We start from the raw sequence: 19394 nt of genomic DNA on the forward strand, positions 1-19394 counted from the left end.
TCGTGACGTCGCCCGTATGGCGCAGCCGGAGCCCCAACCTGGAGCCAGGCCCGGGGTTGGGGCTCGTATGCGAGCGCCTGGTGGCTGGTCCTTCCCCCATGGGGCCCGGCTGGGCTCAGCCCAAACGGGCGACGTGGGGCCACCTTCCCGTGGGCTCACCACCCACGTGAGGGACCATAAGGGGCCGGTGCGAAGAGGCTCGGGCGGCAGTCGAAGGCAGGGGCCTAGACAACCCGATCTCTGGACACGGAAACTGGCTCTAGGGATGTGGAATGTCACCTCGCTGGCGGGGAAGGAGCCTGAGATCGTGCGTGAGGTTGAGAGGTTCCGATTAGAGGTAGTCGGGATCACCTCTACGCACGGCTTGGGCTCTGGAACCACACTCCTTGAGAGAGGAGTCTCTGGGAGGGGTGCTGGAAAGTGCTCCGACTGGGGACTCTATCGTTCTACTGGGGGACTTCAACACCCACGTGGGCAACCACAGTGATACCTGGAGGGGCGTGATTGGAAGGAACGGCCCCCCTGATCTGAACCCGAGTGGTGTTCAGTTATTGGACTTCTGTGCAAGTCACAGTTTGTCCATAACGAACACCATGTTCATGCATAAGGGTGTCCATCAGTGCACGTGGCACCAGGACACCCTAGGCCGCAGGTTGATGATATACTTTGTTGTCGTCTCATCTGACCTGCGGCCGTATGTCTTGGACACTCGGGTGAAGAGAGGGGCGGAGCTGTCAACTGATCACCACCTGGTGGTGAGTTGGATCCGATGGCGGGGAGGAAGCTGGACAGACTCGGCAGGCCCAAGCGTACTCTAAGGGTCTGCTGGGAACGTCTGGCCGAGTCTCCTGTCAGAGAGATCTTTAACTCCCACCTCCGGCAGAGCTTCGACTGGATCCCGAGGGAGGCTGGAGATATTGAGTCCGAGTGGACCATGTTCTCCACCGCCATTGTCAAAGCGGCCGCTCTGAGCTGTGGCCGTAAGGTCTCCGGTGCCTGTCGAGGCGGCAATCCCCGAACCCGGTGGTGGACACCGGAAGTAAGGGATGCCGTCAAGCTAAAGAAGGAGTCCTATCAGGCCTGGTTGGCTTGTGGGACTCCTGAGGCAGCTGATGGGTACCGACAGGCCAAGCGGGCTGCAGCCCGGGTGGTTGTGGAGGCAAAAACTTGGGCCTGGGAGGAGTTCGGTGAGGCCATGGAGAAGGACTATCGGCTGGCCTTGAAGAGATTCTGGCAAATCATCCGGCGCCTCAGGAGAGGGAAACAGTGCCCTACCAACGCTGTTTACAGTAGAGGTGGGCAGCTGTTGACCGCAACTGAGGATGTCGTCGGGCGGTGGAAGGAGTACTTCGAGGATCTCCTCAATCCCGCTGTCACGTCTTCCATTGAGGAAGCAGAGGATGAGGGCTCAGAGGTGGACTCGCCCATCATCCGGGCTGATGTCACAGAGGTGGTCAAGAAACTCCGCCCTGAGTACCTCAAGTCTCTGGATGTTGTGGGGCTTTGCGTGGCGGTCGGGGACAGTGCCTTTGGGATGGCAGACCGGGGTGGTGGTCCCTCTTTTTAAGAAGGGGGACCGGAGGGTGTGTTCCAACTATAGGGGGATCACACTTCTCAGCCTCCCCGGGAAAGTCTATGCCAGGGTTCTGGAGAGGAGAATACGGCCGATAGTAGAACCTCGGATTCAGGAGGAACAGTGTAGTTTTCGTCCAGGCTTTGGAAGACTGGACCAGCTCTATGCCCTCTACGGGGTGTTGGAGGGTTCATAGGGGTTTGCCCAACCAATCCACATGTGTTTTGTGGATTTGGAGAAGGCATTCGACTGTGTCCCTCACGGCATCTTGTGGAGGGTGCTTCAGGAATATGGGGTCCTGGGTCCTTTGCTAAGGGCTGTCAGGTCCCTGTACAACCGAAGCAGGAGCTTGGTCCACATTGCCGGCAGTAAGTCAGACTTGTTCCCAGTGCATGTTGGACTCCGGCAGGGCTGCCCTTTGTCGCCGGTTCTGTTCGTAATTTTTCTGGACAGAATTTCTAGGCGCAGCCAGGGGCCGGAGGGTGTCAGGTTTGGGGACCACACAATTTCGTCTCTGCTCTTTGCAGATGATGTTGTCGTGTTGGCCCCTTCTAACCAGGACCTTCATCATGCACTGAGATGGTTTGCAGCCGAGTGTGAAGCGGTGGGGATGAAAATCAGTACCTCCAAATCCGAGGCCATGGTCCTCAGTCGGAAAAGGGTGGCTTGCCCACTTCAGGTTGGTGGAGAGTGCCTGCCTCAAGTGGAGGAGTTTAAGTATCTAGGGGTCTTGTTCACGAGTGAGGGAAGGATGGAACGGGAGATTGACAGACGGATCGGTGCAGCTTCTGCAGTAATGCAGTCGATGTATCGGTCTGTCGGGGAAGACCTAGGACACGCTGGAGGGACTATGTCTCCCGGCTGGCCTGGGAACGCCTCTGTGTCCCCCCGGAAGAGCTAGAGGAAGTGTCTGGGGAGAGGGAAGTCTGGGCATCCCTGCTTAGACTGCTGCCCTCGCGACCCGGCCCCGGATAAACATAAAACAAATGATATGTTATGCTATGTTCTAGGTACTGGTGTATCTTTTTATTAATGTTATAAATACAGGTTTGTATTTAATATTGATGCTATGGGTTTTTTAGTGTAATCATTCAGTTGTTATACTACACAATGTCAACTACTAAATGTCAATGTCAACTTTATTTATAAAGCACATTTAAAACAACTGTCATTGACCAAAATGCTGTACAAGACAAAATATCTAAGTATACAATATATATGAAATTTACTGGGGAAAAAATTGTATATATACACATAACAAGACACAGACAAAATAGCACCACAGACATTTAATGCCAACTCAGTTAAGATTAAAAGCCAGAGTAAATAGGTGCATCTTTAGCAATGACTTAAAAGTGTGTATAGTCTGGGCATTTGGAATATGCAGTGGTAGGCTATTCCAGAGGATGGGAACACCCACCGAAAAAGCTCAATCCCCTCTACTTTTTTGCCTGGCCTTTGGGACAACTAGAAGTAACTAGTTAGCTGACCTCAGTGCTCAGGCTGGAGAATAACGATGTAGAAGTTCAGACAGATATAAAGGGGCCAATCTTGAAACGAACAGGAAGCCAATGGTGGGAGGCCAAAATTGGTGTTATGTGCTCCCGTTTTCTTATACTGGTTAATTGTTGAGCGGCGGCGATTTAGGGTTTTCTGATCTACCCCCAGGTACAAGGAATTACAGAAATCCAGCCGAGACGTAATAAATGCATGGATAACTTTCTCAAAATCCCTCAGAGGAAGATAGATCTTAACCTTTGCCAAAAGTATTAGCTGAAAGAAGCTAGATTTCACTACTAGATTAATTTGCTTATCAAGTTTGAAGGAGCTATCAAAGATAAAACAGAGATTCTTAACAAATGGTCTACTATAAGAGGCTAAAGGGCCTAGGGTACCAAGAGGATCAAGTGTGTATTACATATCAATATAATCTTCCAATTGTTAACTTACACTTTTCGTGTGTGTAATAATTATTGATGTTCAAGTTTTTCAATAATAATTACATCCTCAATTACAAATTCAATATGATCTTATGGTAACATTTATACAAGACATTTAAGTCCACCATATACAAAACACTCTGGGTCCTCTTTCATTATTAATCATAGGGTCCAGAAAGAGACACAGACTCATTGTGTCTGAATACAACAATCACTACTAAGAAAGTCCACTATGAACCAAAACACTGCTGTTTTGTATTTAACTGTATCATTTTCAGGGACCATATAAAGGGACCATCATCTCCTGTACCCAGCTGTGTGTCCATGAAGAGTGACAGGTCTATGAATCAACCTGAACAATTCAGAGAGGGAGACATTTCTACTGATCAAAGGTAATACAAACTCATGTGTCAATGTTAGTGATTTTAAACTTTGTCTCTTATTTGTTTATTTTGTTTCCATTATCTGATTTCCACAAACAACAGCTACTCTTCCTTGGTTCAACATTTAACGAAAAAAACATTGCAGGCAAACCAAATCTCTACAATGAACATACTTTTAACAAAAGCATTTATGAAGATAACATTAAAGACACCATATTATTAACACAGAAATGATAACATTTTAACGTTTTTCCATCACTCAGTGTTGTTTTTATTATTCATAAACTGTTTCCTGTTTAAAAATCTTTTACTTTGAAAGTCTACCCTTATAAATATGGAACATGTCTGGTACTACTAAGGTACTTAATGTATGTATAATGTATCATGCTATATGTATGATATAATTGTTATTTTGTGATTGCCTTTTTATAGTTTTAATAAATTGTAAATATGTCAGCATTGAAGCTAACGTCGGCTATCGGTATCACACACACGAGGCACCAATTCATGTCATCTGTTTTTGTAAAAAATAATACATTTTAATTCCATGATGATGACTTCCAATGCCTTTTTTACAAATGGGTTTTAGTAATATTTATTTATTTTGTATTTGAAAAAAGTTGTTAATTCTGAAATTGGAAGCACAAAACTGTGTGAGTCTGTACAGACTCTGGAAGTGTAGATGTAATGTCATGTTTTGTCCACAGAGACCAACAGGAGAGATCAGAGTCAGAGATTCCCAGTGGTCAATCTGTCCAGAGTCATCAAACAGACCTGTCCTCTATATTCAGTGTATGTGGCCCTGTTATGTAAATGTGTTTTTTTTACCTCATGTAAAGTTAACCTGTCAATCTTTCATGCATTTGTTAATATTGTTCTGAGATTTAATTAACTTTAATTCAGTCTAATTTCAGCTTTTTTAATTTCACTTTTTCACTTTCAGTTACTTGAACAGAATATCATGATGTTTGTGAAGAAAGAGTTAAAGAGGTTTAAGACAATGCTGAGTTCAGATCTCCCAGAAGGATTTAAGAGTCAGAGGGAGGATGAGGAAGGTGTGGACCCTGAAGATGAGAAGCAGGAGAGCAGTGCTAAAGAGGGGGCTCTGAAGATCACACTGCATGTCCTGAGGAACATGAACCAGAAGGATCTTGCTGACACACTGGAGAAAAGTAAGAGTTGTCTGACTTTACTGTTGAATGTTCCAAATGATATTATAGTGACCTTGAGACAACATATAACAACGTCTTCTGTGTTGAAGAACTGAACATAGAACAAAGTGAAGAGACAGATATATTACAATGCTGTCATTTGAAGGAAAGTTCACATTCTCTGTTACTTGTTATTTGATAAAATACTGTAAGCATTTATAGAGACGTCATTGATGACATCTGGGTTATTTATTTCAGATGAGCTTGCTGTGATTTACCAACATGATCTCAAATCTAACCTGAAGAAGAAGTGTCAGTGCTTATTTGAGGGTATCGCTAAACAAGGGAACCCAACACTTCTCAATAAGATCTACACAGAGCTCTACATCACAGAGGGTGGAAGTGGAGGAGTCAATAATGAACATGAGGTGGTACAGATTGAGACAACAACCAGGAAACAAGCAAGACCAGAGACAGCAATCAAATGTAATGACATCTTCAAACCCACACCTGGACAAGACAAACCTATCAGAACTGTGCTGACAAAGGGAGTTGCTGGAATTGGAAAAACTGTCTCTGTGCAGAAGTTCATTCTGGACTGGGCTGAAGGAAAAGCCAATCAGGATTTCCAATTTGTATTTCCCCTCCCTTTTAGGGAGTTGAATTTAATGAAAGGGGATGAACTTTGTTTGATTCAACTCATCAATCATTTCTCAGTTGAAACCAATAAAGCAAGAATCTCTAACTCCAACAAATACAAAGTTGTGTTCATCTTTGATGGTCTGGATGAGTGTCGACTGCCCCTTGACTTCCAGAACAACAAGAGATGTTGTGATGTCACAGAGTCAACCTCAGTGGATGTGCTGCTGACAAACCTCATCAAGGGAAATCTGCTTCCCTCTGCTCTCGTCTGGATAACTACCAGACCGGCAGCAGCCAATCAGATCCCTTCAGGGTGTGTTGACCTGGTGACAGAGGTGAGAGGGTTCAATGACACACAGAAAGAGGAGTACTTCAGGAAGAGATTCAGTGATGAGGACCTGGCCAGCAGAATCATCTCACACATAAAGACATCAAGGAGCCTCCACATCATGTGTCACATACCAGTCTTCTGTTGGATCGTTGCTACAATCCTTGAGTACATGTTGACTACAGATGATAAAGTAGAGCTGCCCAAGACCCTAACAGACATGTACTCACACTTCCTTGTGTTTCAGTCCACACACAGGAATGTAAAGTATGATGGGAAAAAAGAGACAGATTCACACTGGAATAAAGAGAGCATTCTGAAACTGGGAAAACTGGCTTTTCAACAGCTACAGAAAGGCAATCTGATTTTCTATGAAGAAGACCTGAAAGAGTGTGGCATTGATATCAATGAAGCATCAGTGTACTCAGGAGTCTGTACAGAGATCTTTAAAGAGGAATGTGGGCTGAACCAGGACAAGGTGTTCTGCTTTGTCCATCTGAGTATTCAGGAGTTTCTAGCTGCTGTCTATGTGTTTCTCTCATTCAAAAACAAAAATAAAATCAGAATGGGTCAAAAACAATCAAACTCCTTAACAACTAAGTTCAGGAAAATACCTGAAATAGATTTTCACAAGACTGCTGCGGATGAAGCCTTACAGAGTAAGACTGGACACCTGGACCTTTTCCTCCGCTTCCTTCTGGGTCTATCACTGGAGTCAAATCAGAAGCATTTACGAGGTCTACTGACAAAGACCAGAAGCAGCTCACAGAGCCGAGAAGAAACAGTCAAGTACATCAAGGAGAAGATCAGGGAGAATCCCTCTTCAGAGAGGTGTATCAATCTGTTTCACTGTCTGAATGAACTGAATGACCATTCTCTAGTGGAGGAGATCCAAAGATACCTGAGTTCAGGACGTCTCTCCAGAGAAGAACTGTCACCTGCACAGTGGTCTGCTCTGGTCTTTGTGTTACTGACTTCAGAAGAGGAGGTTGATGTGTTTGACCTGAAGAAATACTCCACATCTGAGAAAGGTCTCCTGGGGTTGTTGCCAGTGATCAAAACCTGCAGATCTGCTCTGTAAGTACAGTCATGCAAATTACCCCCCCCCCAACACAAACCCTCTTTTTACATCTACAGTATATTTACTGACATTACAGCACTGATGATTTTCTAAATAGGAGGCAGAGGCGTCGCTGGGATCACAATACATTCAGGGCTCAGACCTTATTCTGAACTATTGTTCTGTTTGTGACATCATGATAATCTCTCTCCAGACTGTCAGGTTGTAGAATCACTGAGGAAGGCTGTGCTTCTCTGGTCTCAGCTCTGAAGTCAAACCCCTCACACCTGAAAGAACTGGATCTGAGTAACAATGACCTGAAGGATACGGGAGTGGAGAAGCTCTCTGTTCTGCTGAAGGACCCACAACGTAGACTGGAGACTCTGAGGTGAGTAATAGTAGTTTATTTTATATTTAATATGACATAGTGATCATTAACATTATAATATTACAACAAAGGTGTTACACTACAACAAGGGACTAAAAACAGCTGCTGTTGTCAGTGTGTAAACCTCCACCAGCCCTGAGCTTCCAGCAGGACAAAGTCCACAAAAATCTGGTGAAGTCCACTGTTCACTGGTACAATATAAATGTTCACTGCTCTTCTATAATTAAACCAGCATGAATATATATTAGATTGAATATATATTAGATTGTTTCACCTGCGTATTGGGTCACTGTATATTTCACTGCTGCCTCTTTGATCAGAAATATTTCAGGTAATGTGTGAGATTGTTGTGTTCAGAGTTTCCAAATATACTGTATATAATCTAATAGGAAATATAATTGACTAATCAGAGGCCGTAACAGAACAGATTTTACTAGATAATTAAGTTGACTTAGTCTAATTATCGTTACAGTCCTATTTTCCAGGTTTATCAACCATTCAAACTAATCTTCATTTCAACCCTCTGATGTCCACAGATCTACCCCTCTTTGTCTGTTTATTATCATTCCTGCTACTCCTCCCCTCACACACACACACACACACACACACACTTAATCTTCCTTGAACTACAGTACTGTATATTTATTGACTGAGAACACTGATGATTTTCTATACAGGATTTACTTTACATTCTAGTGTCATGTATTGGCAATGTCAGTTTTAAAGGTATGTCCTTAAGTAAAGTTGACATGATAATGATGTCCTATAAAGAGGATATTCTAATGTTATTCTGAACTATTGTTCTGTTTGTGACATGATGATAATCTCTCTCCAGACTGTCAGGTTGTGGAATCACTGAGGAAGGCTGTGCTTCTCTGGTCTCATCTCTGAAGTCAAACCCCTCACACCTGAAAGAACTGGATCTGAGCTACAATCAGCCAGAGGATTCAGGAGTGAAGAAACTCTCTGCTTTGATTGAGGATCCACAATGTAGACTGGAGACTCTGAGGTGAATAATAGTACTTTATTTTTTCATTTAATATGATATAGTGGTCAGTAACATTATAGTAATACAACAGAGGTGTTACACTACAACAAGGGACTAAAAACACCTGCTGTTGTCAATGGGTGAACCTCCACCAGCCCTGAACTCCCAGCAGGACAAAGTCCCCAACCACCTGGTAAAGTCCACTGTTCACTGGTACAATATAAATGTTCACTGCTCTTCTATAATTAAACCAGCATGAATATTTATTAGATTGAATATATATTTTAGATTTTTTCACCTGCGTATTGGGTCACTGTATATTTCACTGCTGCCTGTTTGATCAGAAATATTTCAGGTAATGTGTGAGATTGTTGTGTTCAGAGTTTCCAAATATACTGTATATATTCTAATAGGAAATATAATTGACTAATCAAAGGCCGTAACAGAACAGATTTTACTAGATAATTAAGTTAACTTAGTGTAAATATCGTTGCAGTCCTACTTTCCAGATTTATCAAACATTCAAACATATCTTAATTTAAACCCTCTGTCATCCACAGATCCACCTCTGTTTTTCAGTTTAGTGTCGTTCTTGCTAATCCTTTCTTTCACACACACACACACACACACACACACACTTACTCTTCCTTGAACAACAGTACTGTATATTTATTGACTGAGAACACTGACGATTTTCTATACAGGATTTCTTTACATTCTAGTGTCATGTATTGGCAAAGTCAGTTTTAAAAGTATGTCCTTAGGTAAAGTTGACATGATAATGATGTGATATATAGAGTATATTCTAATGTTATTCTGAACTATTGTTCTGTTTGTGACATGATGATAATCTCTCTCCAGACTGTCAGGTTGTAGAATCACAAAGAAAGGCTGTGCTTCTCTGGTCTCAGCTCTGAAGTCAAACCCCTCACACCTGAAAGAACTGGATTTGAGTAACAATCACCCAGAGGATTCAGGAGTGAAGAAACTCTCTGCTTTGCTGGAGGATCCACAATGTAGACTGGAGACTCTGAGGTGAGTAATAGTAGTTCATTTTTATATTTAATATGACATAGTGATCATTAACATTATAATAATACAACAGAGTGGTTGCTCTACAACAAGGCACTAAAAACAGCTGCTGTTGTCAATGGGTGAACCTCCACCAGCCCTGAGCTCCCAGCAGGACAAAGTCCCCAACCACCTGGTGAAGTCCACTGTTCACTAGTACAATATAAATGTTCACTGCACTTCTATAATTAAACCAGCATGAATATATATTAGATTGTTTCTCCTGCGTATTGGGTCACTTTATATTTCACTGCTGCCTGTTTGATCAGAAATATTTCAGGTAATGTGTGAGATTGTTGTGTTGAGAGTTTCCAAATATACTGTATATATTGTAATAAGAAATATAATTGACTAATCAAAGGCCGTAACAGAACAGATTTTACTAGATAATTAAGTTAACTTAGTCTAATTATCGTTACAGTCCTATTTTCCAGGTTTATCAACCATTCAAACTAATCTTCATTTCAACCCTCTGATGTCCACAGATCTACCCCTCTTTGTCTGTTTATTATCATTCCTGCTACTCCTCCCCTCACACACACACACACACACACACACTTAATCTTCCTTGAACTACAGTTCTGTATATTCATTGACTGAGAACATTGATGATTTTCTATACAGGATTTCTATACATTCTAGTGTCATGTATTGGCAATGACAGTTTTAAAAGTATGTCCTTAAGTAAAGTTGACATGATAATGATGTAATATATAGAGGATATTCTAATTTTATTCTGAACTATTGTTCTGTTTGTGACTTGATGATAATCTCTCTCCAGACTGTCAGGTTGTGGAATCACAAAGAAAGGCTGTGCTTCTCTGGTCTCAGCTCTGAAGTCAAACCCCTCACACCTGAAAAAAATGGATCTGAGCTACAATCAGCCAGAGGATTCAGGAGTGAAGAAACTCTCTGCTTTGCTGGAGGATCCACAATGTAGACTGGAGACTCTGAGGTGAGTAATAGTAGTTTATTTTTATATTTAATATGACATAGTGATCATTAACATTATAATAATACAACAGAGGTGTTACACTACAACAAGGAACTAAAAACAGCTGCTGTTGTCAATGGGTGAACCTCCACCAGCCCTGAGCTCCCAGCAGGACAAAGTCCCCAACCACCTGGTGAAGTCCACTGTTCACTGGTACAAAATAAATGTTCACCGACCTTCTATATTTAAACCAGCATGAATATATATTAGATTGTTTCACCTGCGTATTGGGTCACTGTATATTTCACTGCTGCCTGTTTGATCAGAAATATTTCAGGTAATGTGGGAGATTGTTGTGTTCAGAGTTTCCAAATATACTGTATATATTCTAATAGGAAATATAATTAACTAATCAAAGGCGGGAACAGAACAGATTTTGTCTGTTTTTTTATCATTCTACTCCCCTCTTCTCTCACACACACACACACACACACACACACACACACACACATACACACTTTCTTTTATATCTAGAGTGTCTTTATTGACCAGGGATGTGATTTTCCTGGATTAATCCGGAATTCCGGATTTTCCGACCTGAAAATGTGACTTAGGTGAATCATGCAGATCTGTAAAAAAAAAAAAAAGGGAGGGGGGACCTCACAGCCGTCACCGCAATCTTCATCTGTCTTTAACCCGCAGCGTCGCTGAGCAGAGGGTGTGCGTGTGCGTGTGCATCTGAGTCTGTCACTGCTCCGTCAATGTCGGAATATTTGCGATGATCACGTATTTGCGTACAGCTTGTTCACCTGCTCAATTTCTCTGCTGCGTAGTAATTTACCTCAGTCGCTCTCGCTCGACTACAGTGACAAGAACATCGCTGGATCGGATGATCTGGGTATGTATTATTGCTTGTGTCTTAATATAACCTATAGTTACTAATTTAACTTTGTTGTCGGTTGATTAGATGTCGAAAATCGATTTTGATTGATTTTCCACTATGGCAGGATGTTTTATTCACGTAGGTTAAGCTTCATTAACATTATTTGTATTTGCTAGCTTTTGTATTTTCTAGCTAACTTATATAATAATAATAATAAGATAACGTTAGCTAAGTTAGCTACTAACGTTAACTAGCCACTCTTAAAACTTTGCTGTATGAATCGTTGTATTATATAGCAAATCGTTTTCAAGGTTTAAGCAACTTATAAATTAATTTCTTGTGCATGTTTTTTTTTAATGTAAAGGCGTTTTAGACGGCTTGGATCCGCGGGGGTCGCTCTGTCAATTCATATTTGCAGTCACGTCACAACCATGGATAACTTACCTGGCGGGCGACAAACCCGGACAAAATGGGGTTAGTGTGCTTCCAGTCGCACAACTATCTGGCATGTCGTTTACACCTCAAAACACCAACTGTTGTATATTTAAACTCGCGGCGTCCTGGCAAACAATAACCGCATTATGTCAGCGTTTGTTGCCCGCCAGGTATCCATGGTAGTGACGTGACTGCATTGAATTCTCACACCTTGGCCCTCATTTATCAAAAGTGCGTACACCAAATTTCCAGCGTACACCCAAAACCACGGTGACTTTGAGATTTATCAATATGGACGTTGGCGTACGGCACTCTCAAATCGTACGCCAGCTCAGGAGGTGGTGTACGCACGTTTTGAGTTAGTGCGGAAATGCGCAGAAAAAAAATCCTAACGCACTGACAAACTAAAAGATGTGATATATTATGACCCACTGTAAAAAAAAAAAAAAAAACATAATTACAAACTTCAGTGTTTATTTTTGTGCAACATGGACTTCAAGGTTTCATTTGTGTGACTTTACCAAAGCATTTGACTTATATGTATTCCTTCAGATGCGAGCCTGTGCGCTTTACATGACGTTTCAGGGTTAGGCCCGGCAGTTGCGCATGGACTGGGTTCAGTAATAAAAGGCTTTTAATGACCAAAATATAATTCAGACTGACAAAATAATAGAAATGACATTCTTCTTCTTTTAAATAATAATAGAAATAATAATAATAACGACATTCTTCTTCTAAATAACAATAAACGTCATTAATAATAAATATCATGAAATAATAAGACGAATATTACAAATTGTCATGCAATTATTAATGTGAATCAATGGTACTCCACATCACATCATCATCTTTTATTCTGCTTTTTAAACTGCCAAATGAAACAATTGTATTTCTTTCTACCTCCCTGGTGATCGTCTCAATCTCCACGTCAGAGAAGTATCTCTTTTTTGCCGTGTTCCGTGTGTCCATGGCGTAAAATGAGGGCGTGGGGGAAGCGGAGACTTGAATATATAGGGGCGTGTTATTCTAATGACGATCGTTTTCATCCGCGGCATTTATCAAGGGCAGGTATTGCGTACACCTGGATTTTAAAGGTACGCACAGCTTCATAAATCAGGCGGTGAGAGGAGTGTAAGCAAAATCTTACGCCAACATATACACCCGTTTCTACGCAAGAATGGCCCTTTTCATTTTGGGTGTACGCCAGGTGTATGCTGGAAATTTGGTGTACGCACTTTTGATAAATGAGGGCCATTGGCCCTCATTTATCATTCTTGCGTAGAAATGGGCGTATATGTTGGCGTACGCAATACCTTCCCTTGATAAATGCCGCGGCTGAAAACGATCGTCATGTCAAAATTGTAGCTCTGCTCTAGTTTTCAACCTTTCTGAAGAGTGGATAGACATAGATAGTCAAAAAATGTAAATATGAATATTTTTTTTGATATGGATTCTTACATTCTAATGAAAATGTTCCCTTATTCTTGATTTCCAGCATACACAGAGTCATGGCCAAGCTAGCAAAGCAGCAGCTGTGAGTACCAGAAACGTGTAGAGGCTCTAAAAAAGCTTGCTACAAAGGCTAAAGAGTTGGGTAAAAATGTAAAAAAAAGTTAAAATATATTTTTTTTTGTCATGGTTGTTGTTATAGAGAGAGGTGGTGATGGAGCAGTGTTAATAAGTTGGATGTTGCTGTAAAATAAAAAATAAAAATGTATTTATTTTTGTTCAAATAAGTTGTTATGGTTCATTCTTTACTATCCATATAGATCCGCCACCAGTTTGATCGGCGTGTGTGTGTGTGTGTGTGTGTGTGTGTGTGTGGGGGGGGGGGGGGGGGGGGTCTCGGTATATTTTCCTGCTCTTTTGTCCTTAACCAATCACATGCCTGATTGATAGAGAACACTGATGGTTTTCTATATAGTAAATTACATTCTAGTTTAATTTATTGGCAATGTTTGTTATACATATTCACCAGACAATTATGTATTATATAAAGGATATTTTAATGTTATTCTGAACTATTGTTCTGTTTGTGACATCATGATATTCTCTCTCCAGACTGTCAGGTTGTAGAATCACTGAGGAAGGCTGTGCTTCTCTGGTCTCAGCTCTGAAGTCAAACCCCTCACACCTGAAAGAACTGGATCTGAGTAACAATGACCTGAAGGATACGGGAGTGGAGAAGCTCTCTGTTCTGCTGAAGGACCCACAATGTAGACTGGAGACTCTGAGGTGAGTAATAATAAACAGCAACACAACTAACAACACAACAATAAACGTGACAACAACACAACCAAAGGGGAATACAAACATCTTCTGTTTCCACCTCCACCTGTTCTGAGCTGCCAGCAGGTCCAAGCCTCCATCCCTGGTAAAGACCAAACCCTGTCAGACATCCCAGCAGGCCTGGAAGGAAACACAACACAACTAACAGGACCACCATTACGAACACAAACATATTCTTACATAATAAATAATAATTTCTGTTAGTCCAAGTCCATCACACATTAGAACTAATCTTCATTCCACCCCTCTGATGTCCACTGAGTCCATCATTCCCACTGTATTATTGTTACACTCGTTCTTATTGAAGACATCCCTTCATTCTACCATGTTGTCTCATATGGACTTCCCATCTGTTACATTTCTTCATGAATTGTCTGGTTACATCATACTGATGCTGCCCAGGGATCCATCATAGTGCAGAGTAATTTATCTCAGTTCTGCCAGGGTGGTTGGGTGGATGTCACACAGGGCTGCTGTGTCATGTTGCACTCTAGCGACTCCTTGTGGTAAAGTCACTGATTGTAATATTTTTTTATCATGAAATTGGGAGGGGAGAATCAAAATATTGAAAAACTGGTAGAAAAACTCAAACATTTTATCCAAAAGCACAATGATATCTGCTATTGACTGACCTGGATCAGTATTTGTTAGTCACACAAGTAGGCACTATAATTCCCACGTTGCAGAGATTGAGATTGGAATCACTGAAAAGTAGGTCAAGTATAATTATTCCCCACAGAAATATAATTATAATATAGTCCTGTAATATTAATAACAATTACCATCACATTTTGCCTACTTTAAAGGTGCAGTGAATCTGGAAGAGCATTTGGCTTTGCAAGGTGTGTGCGCGTGTGTGTGTGTTTGTGTGTGTGTGTGTGTGTTGTTCCTTAATTCTAGCTCAGTGGTTGTGGCAGTGTGTCATGTGAGTCTACATGTGGAACTTGTTGTCACTCACTGTGTCTAATGTTAGGCAGGAATTCATAGATGATTTAGTTGAGGTGTTCAGATGCTGATATAACCAACCTCACTCATTTTATCAGTAGATCAACACTGGAGCATTCTGCCAGAAACCATGAGGTCACTCAGACAGGTCTGTGGTCTAGTAGTGATACACTGGTTGTCTCATAACCCACAGTCCAGTGGTTTTATCCACTATATATTATATCCATTTATATCCACTATATATTATATCCACTATATATTATATCCACTATATATTATATCCATTTATATCCACTATATATTATATCCACTATATATTATATCCACTATATATTATATCCACTATATATTATATCCACTATATATTATATCCATTTATATCCACTATATATTATATCCACTATGCAGCCAGGCAGAGGGTCAGAGCATATTGTTTGGATAAAGGGCAGGTTGTATTACATTTCTAACCCTAACAATGTTTTTGTAATGATCTGTTACAATAGTCTAATTCTGTCAGAAGTATGTCTCTGAAGTAGGCTACATTTCAGTATATCAGGACGTGTCTCTCTGTCACTCAGTGTGAATCTCTTTATGTACAGCAGTGGTTCCCAACCTGGGGGACTAGGACCACTGGTAGTACATCTCTTATCCACAGACCTACTGTGTACAAGGTTATTCCATTGATAATGGTTTACACTGTGAGCGAAGTCAGCACCTGTCTGTTATTGTTATTTATTGTTATGTTTACAAAGTGAGTAAGATTGCATGATAAATATATTTATGAACATTTCGTGACAGACCTTTGTCTACATTGCTCTTCTGCAAAGTAAACAATGTAGCTTCTTGTACCAATGATGCCTGAACTGTGTTACAGCAGAATGTTCTGTATTTGCGTGTTCATGTTTGATGTGGGATTGAGAATTTCACCTTATCCATTTAGGTGAGGAGGGGTTATTAAGAATTGCGTGCAGTTGCAGGTGAACAAACAGCTGACCCACCAATACTGTCTTTGGTGTTTATGTGTAGGTGTGACATTAAAAACTGAATCACAACAAGATAAAACATTTATCACAGAATTTGGAGAAAAAAATTGCCCTTCACAAGGAAGAGCTTAATGGCACAAGCATCTTGTGAAATCATACATGAAAGTGCAGAGACTTTGTAAATGTGAGTAGTTTGTGAACTAATGATCAACTCTGTGCAGGCTGTCAGGCTGTCTGGTCACAAAGGAAGGCTGTGTTTTTCTGGTCTCAGCTCTGAAGTCAAACCCCTCACATCTGAAAGAGCTGGATCTGAGTAACAATCACCCAGGAGACTTGGGAGTCAGACTGCTCTCTGCTGGACTGGAGGATTCACACTGGAGACTGGAGAAACTCAAGTAAGTCCTGTAGATGTTTTCTCTACCAGTAATGTGGTATGAAGTTTTCATGTTGTTTTGTTTTGTGTTAAATACAGACCTGCCTACCTGCACTCATTTTGCACAGCATGAGTACAGTTTCAAAGTCTAAGTACACTGATATGATATCAAGCTGGATCATTTTGAATTTGAGGGGCTTCCGGTTTGAGCATGTAGCGAGCAGACGTGTGAGAAGTGGCTCCCGAATTACTTTTTATTCTCTACCTAATTCTTTCGACATACAGTTTGCCACACCTTGAGTTTATTACGTGTACAAGACTTAACTTTGCTAACTAAATGTGACGTGACCGAGGGCAAAAAACGACTGAGATGGACGAAGATGCCACAAGTGAAGACAACATGGCTAACGTTAACATTACACAAGCTAGCCCAAGCTCGGAGTTGCTTGCTGATCCCACAAGTTACACACGGTGCTTCTGTTCCGACCTTGCACAGCAAACGGATTCCCTCCTGAAAAAAGCACTCGGCGAGGCACTGGCACCAATTTCGGCATCCCTAGAACTGGTAAAATCGTCCCTTGACTCCCACGAAGAACGTATCCATGACATGGAAGAAGGGCTAAACGGCCACAGTGACAGGATCGAGGCTATCGAAACAACATGCACCGCACTTCTAGCTGAGAACTAGAGGCTGAAAAACAAAGTGGAGGATTTGGAGAATCGCTCCCGTGGGTCCAATCTGCGAGTCGTCGGTATCCCGGAGCATATTGAGGGGCCGGACACAGTCAAGTTCATGACTGAATTTTTCGAGGAAGTCTTGGGCAAACATTTCTTTCCTCTCCCGCGCGCACAGAGTGGGACCCAAGCCGACCGCTGAATCCGGCGCTAGCTCCAAACGGCCGAGGATATTCCTTGTTCTCTTCCACGCCTTTCAAAACAAACACTGCATAATAACGAGGAAACGAGAGCAGCTGTTCTTCAGGGGCCATAAGGTATTTTTCCATGAGGATTAGACAAGAAACAAGCCGCCTTTAAAGAAGTGAAATCCCTTCTGTACAAGAAGAACGTCAGGTCGCTCTTATCTATCCCGCCCGGCTCTGCGTCCTACACGACGGACAGATGCTGTTCTTCGAGACACTGGAGAAGGCCAGAGAGTTTTACGATCTTCATTGGGGACGGGAAAAGTAAATTGCCGGTATGCTGGAGCACATCTGAAAGGTTAACTATCTGATAGGTTGTTTTAGTTAGTGTGGCTTTCATACCTAACTTTGCATATGGCCATTTCACAAACTGGTCAATTTTAGTAAGATAAATAAGTAACACTGTCACAAGAGAGCTGGATACATTTTATTTTATTTAGGCCAGCCATTTTTATTTTTTTTATTTAGGCCAGCCAAAAAGGCTCCTATTTGCAGTGACAATTGAGCCTCTTTTGTTTGCATTGAAGTCGTCGTTGGTGTTACGGGGGTTAAGCGTGGGACTGAGGAACATCGCATCTCTCTGTATGCAGATGACTTCTGATTTATATAAGCAATCTGGAAACCAGCGCCCCCGTAATTGTATCACTATTTAACAATTTGGGGTATTTTTCTGGCTACAAACTTAATTATCAGAAAAGTGAATGCTTCCCCATTAATGATTCGGCAATGCAAATTAAACAAGAAGCGGTCCCATTCCACTTAACACACTCTGGTTTCAAATATCTTGGAATAAACATTATGCATTCCTTCATCTCTCTTCTTGGGGCTAATTTTACACCTCTAGTTAACCAAATGAAAGCTGACTTTCAAAGGTGGAGCAGTCTGCCTCTGACTATTGCAGGGAGGGTACAATCGGTGAAGATGAACGTACTCCCAAAGCATTTGTATTTGTTTTAATGTCTACCGTTATTCCTGACAAAATCATTTTTTCACTCAGTTAATACATCCATTACCTCCTTCATATGGAAGAATAAAGTTCCAAGAGTTAACAAAGGCTTTACTTCAGAGGGGTCGCGATGTGGGGCGACTAGCTCTCCCCAGTTCTATTCACTACTATTGGGCAGCTAACCTCCAGAAAACTTTATTCTGGCTCCATGTGCCAGACACAGACTGGTGTACACTTGAGGCGCACTCCTGCCACTCGTCATCCCTCCCTGCTGTGGTGTACTCCTCCCTGCCCACACAGTGGTCCAGTTTTACCTCCAATCCCATAAAATACCTCCAACCTTAAAATTTGGGCCCAGTTCCGAAATCATTACAATTTCACCTCTCCCTCCCCCCTTGGCCCTATTTGCAAGAATCATTTATTTCCAGCCTCCTCTCTTGACTTATCATTTACTCAGTGGGACAGGAAGCAGCTTTCCTGTTTTAAAAGCTTGTACTGTAGAGAAGGGTTCGATAGTTTTGATAATATATGCCAGAAATAAGATCTTTCACGCAGTAACTTTTTTAGATATCTCCAGATACGCCCCTGTGTAAAAGCACTGTTCCCTTCTTTCCCGGTCCTCCCTATTGAGGCAGCATGGGAGGAACTGATTTGAATTTTCATGACTTTGGATAAAGTTTGCAAAACAGATGACCAGTATTGATTTAGACGGGGGCACAACCAAAAAATGTGTTCAATCAGCTGGAGAGTTGGAGCATCTATTACAACTCCCGTCCGTTCCTGGATATATATCTGCTAACCTAGCCCTACTGAAATGAGCCCTATGCACTACTTTAAACTGAATGAGCCACAAGCGTGCACAGGATGAGGATGAGTTAATCCTTTGTAATGTTTTAGTTGTTTAAGATAAAATTAAACTGGAGAACTGTTTTACTTTCTGTAAAATGTTACATCTTTGATCCTCCAATAAAGAGATTTATAAAAAAATAACAATTTTGAATTTGAGGAAAACACTTATTATTTCGCATTTATTAATTATTATGTTAATATGACTGGACCATCAATGTTAATATGTTCAGACATCAGCTGGTCTGTCTTTGTTTTCCCTGGTAATAACCACACCATCAATGTTTCTACTACTTAACCTCAACTCTTGTATCCC

At 41.6% G+C, this 19394-nt stretch overlaps 1 protein-coding gene across 1 annotated transcript in view; it reads left to right on the top strand.

The window, feature by feature from the left end:
* LOC117595278 (NLR family CARD domain-containing protein 3-like) overlaps positions 1-19394 on the top strand; it is a 495319-nt gene that overhangs the window by 367812 nt on the left and 108113 nt on the right. The window contains exon 6 of the mRNA XM_034295445.1: positions 4840-5068. Coding sequence (XP_034151336.1) covers positions 4840-5068 — 229 coding nt within the window. The remainder of the gene's footprint in view (positions 1-4839; positions 5069-19394) is intronic.

The sequence above is a fragment of the Esox lucius genome, chromosome 11, assembly GCF_011004845.1.
Source record: "Esox lucius isolate fEsoLuc1 chromosome 11, fEsoLuc1.pri, whole genome shotgun sequence".
NCBI classification, from domain to species: domain Eukaryota; kingdom Metazoa; phylum Chordata; class Actinopteri; order Esociformes; family Esocidae; genus Esox; species Esox lucius.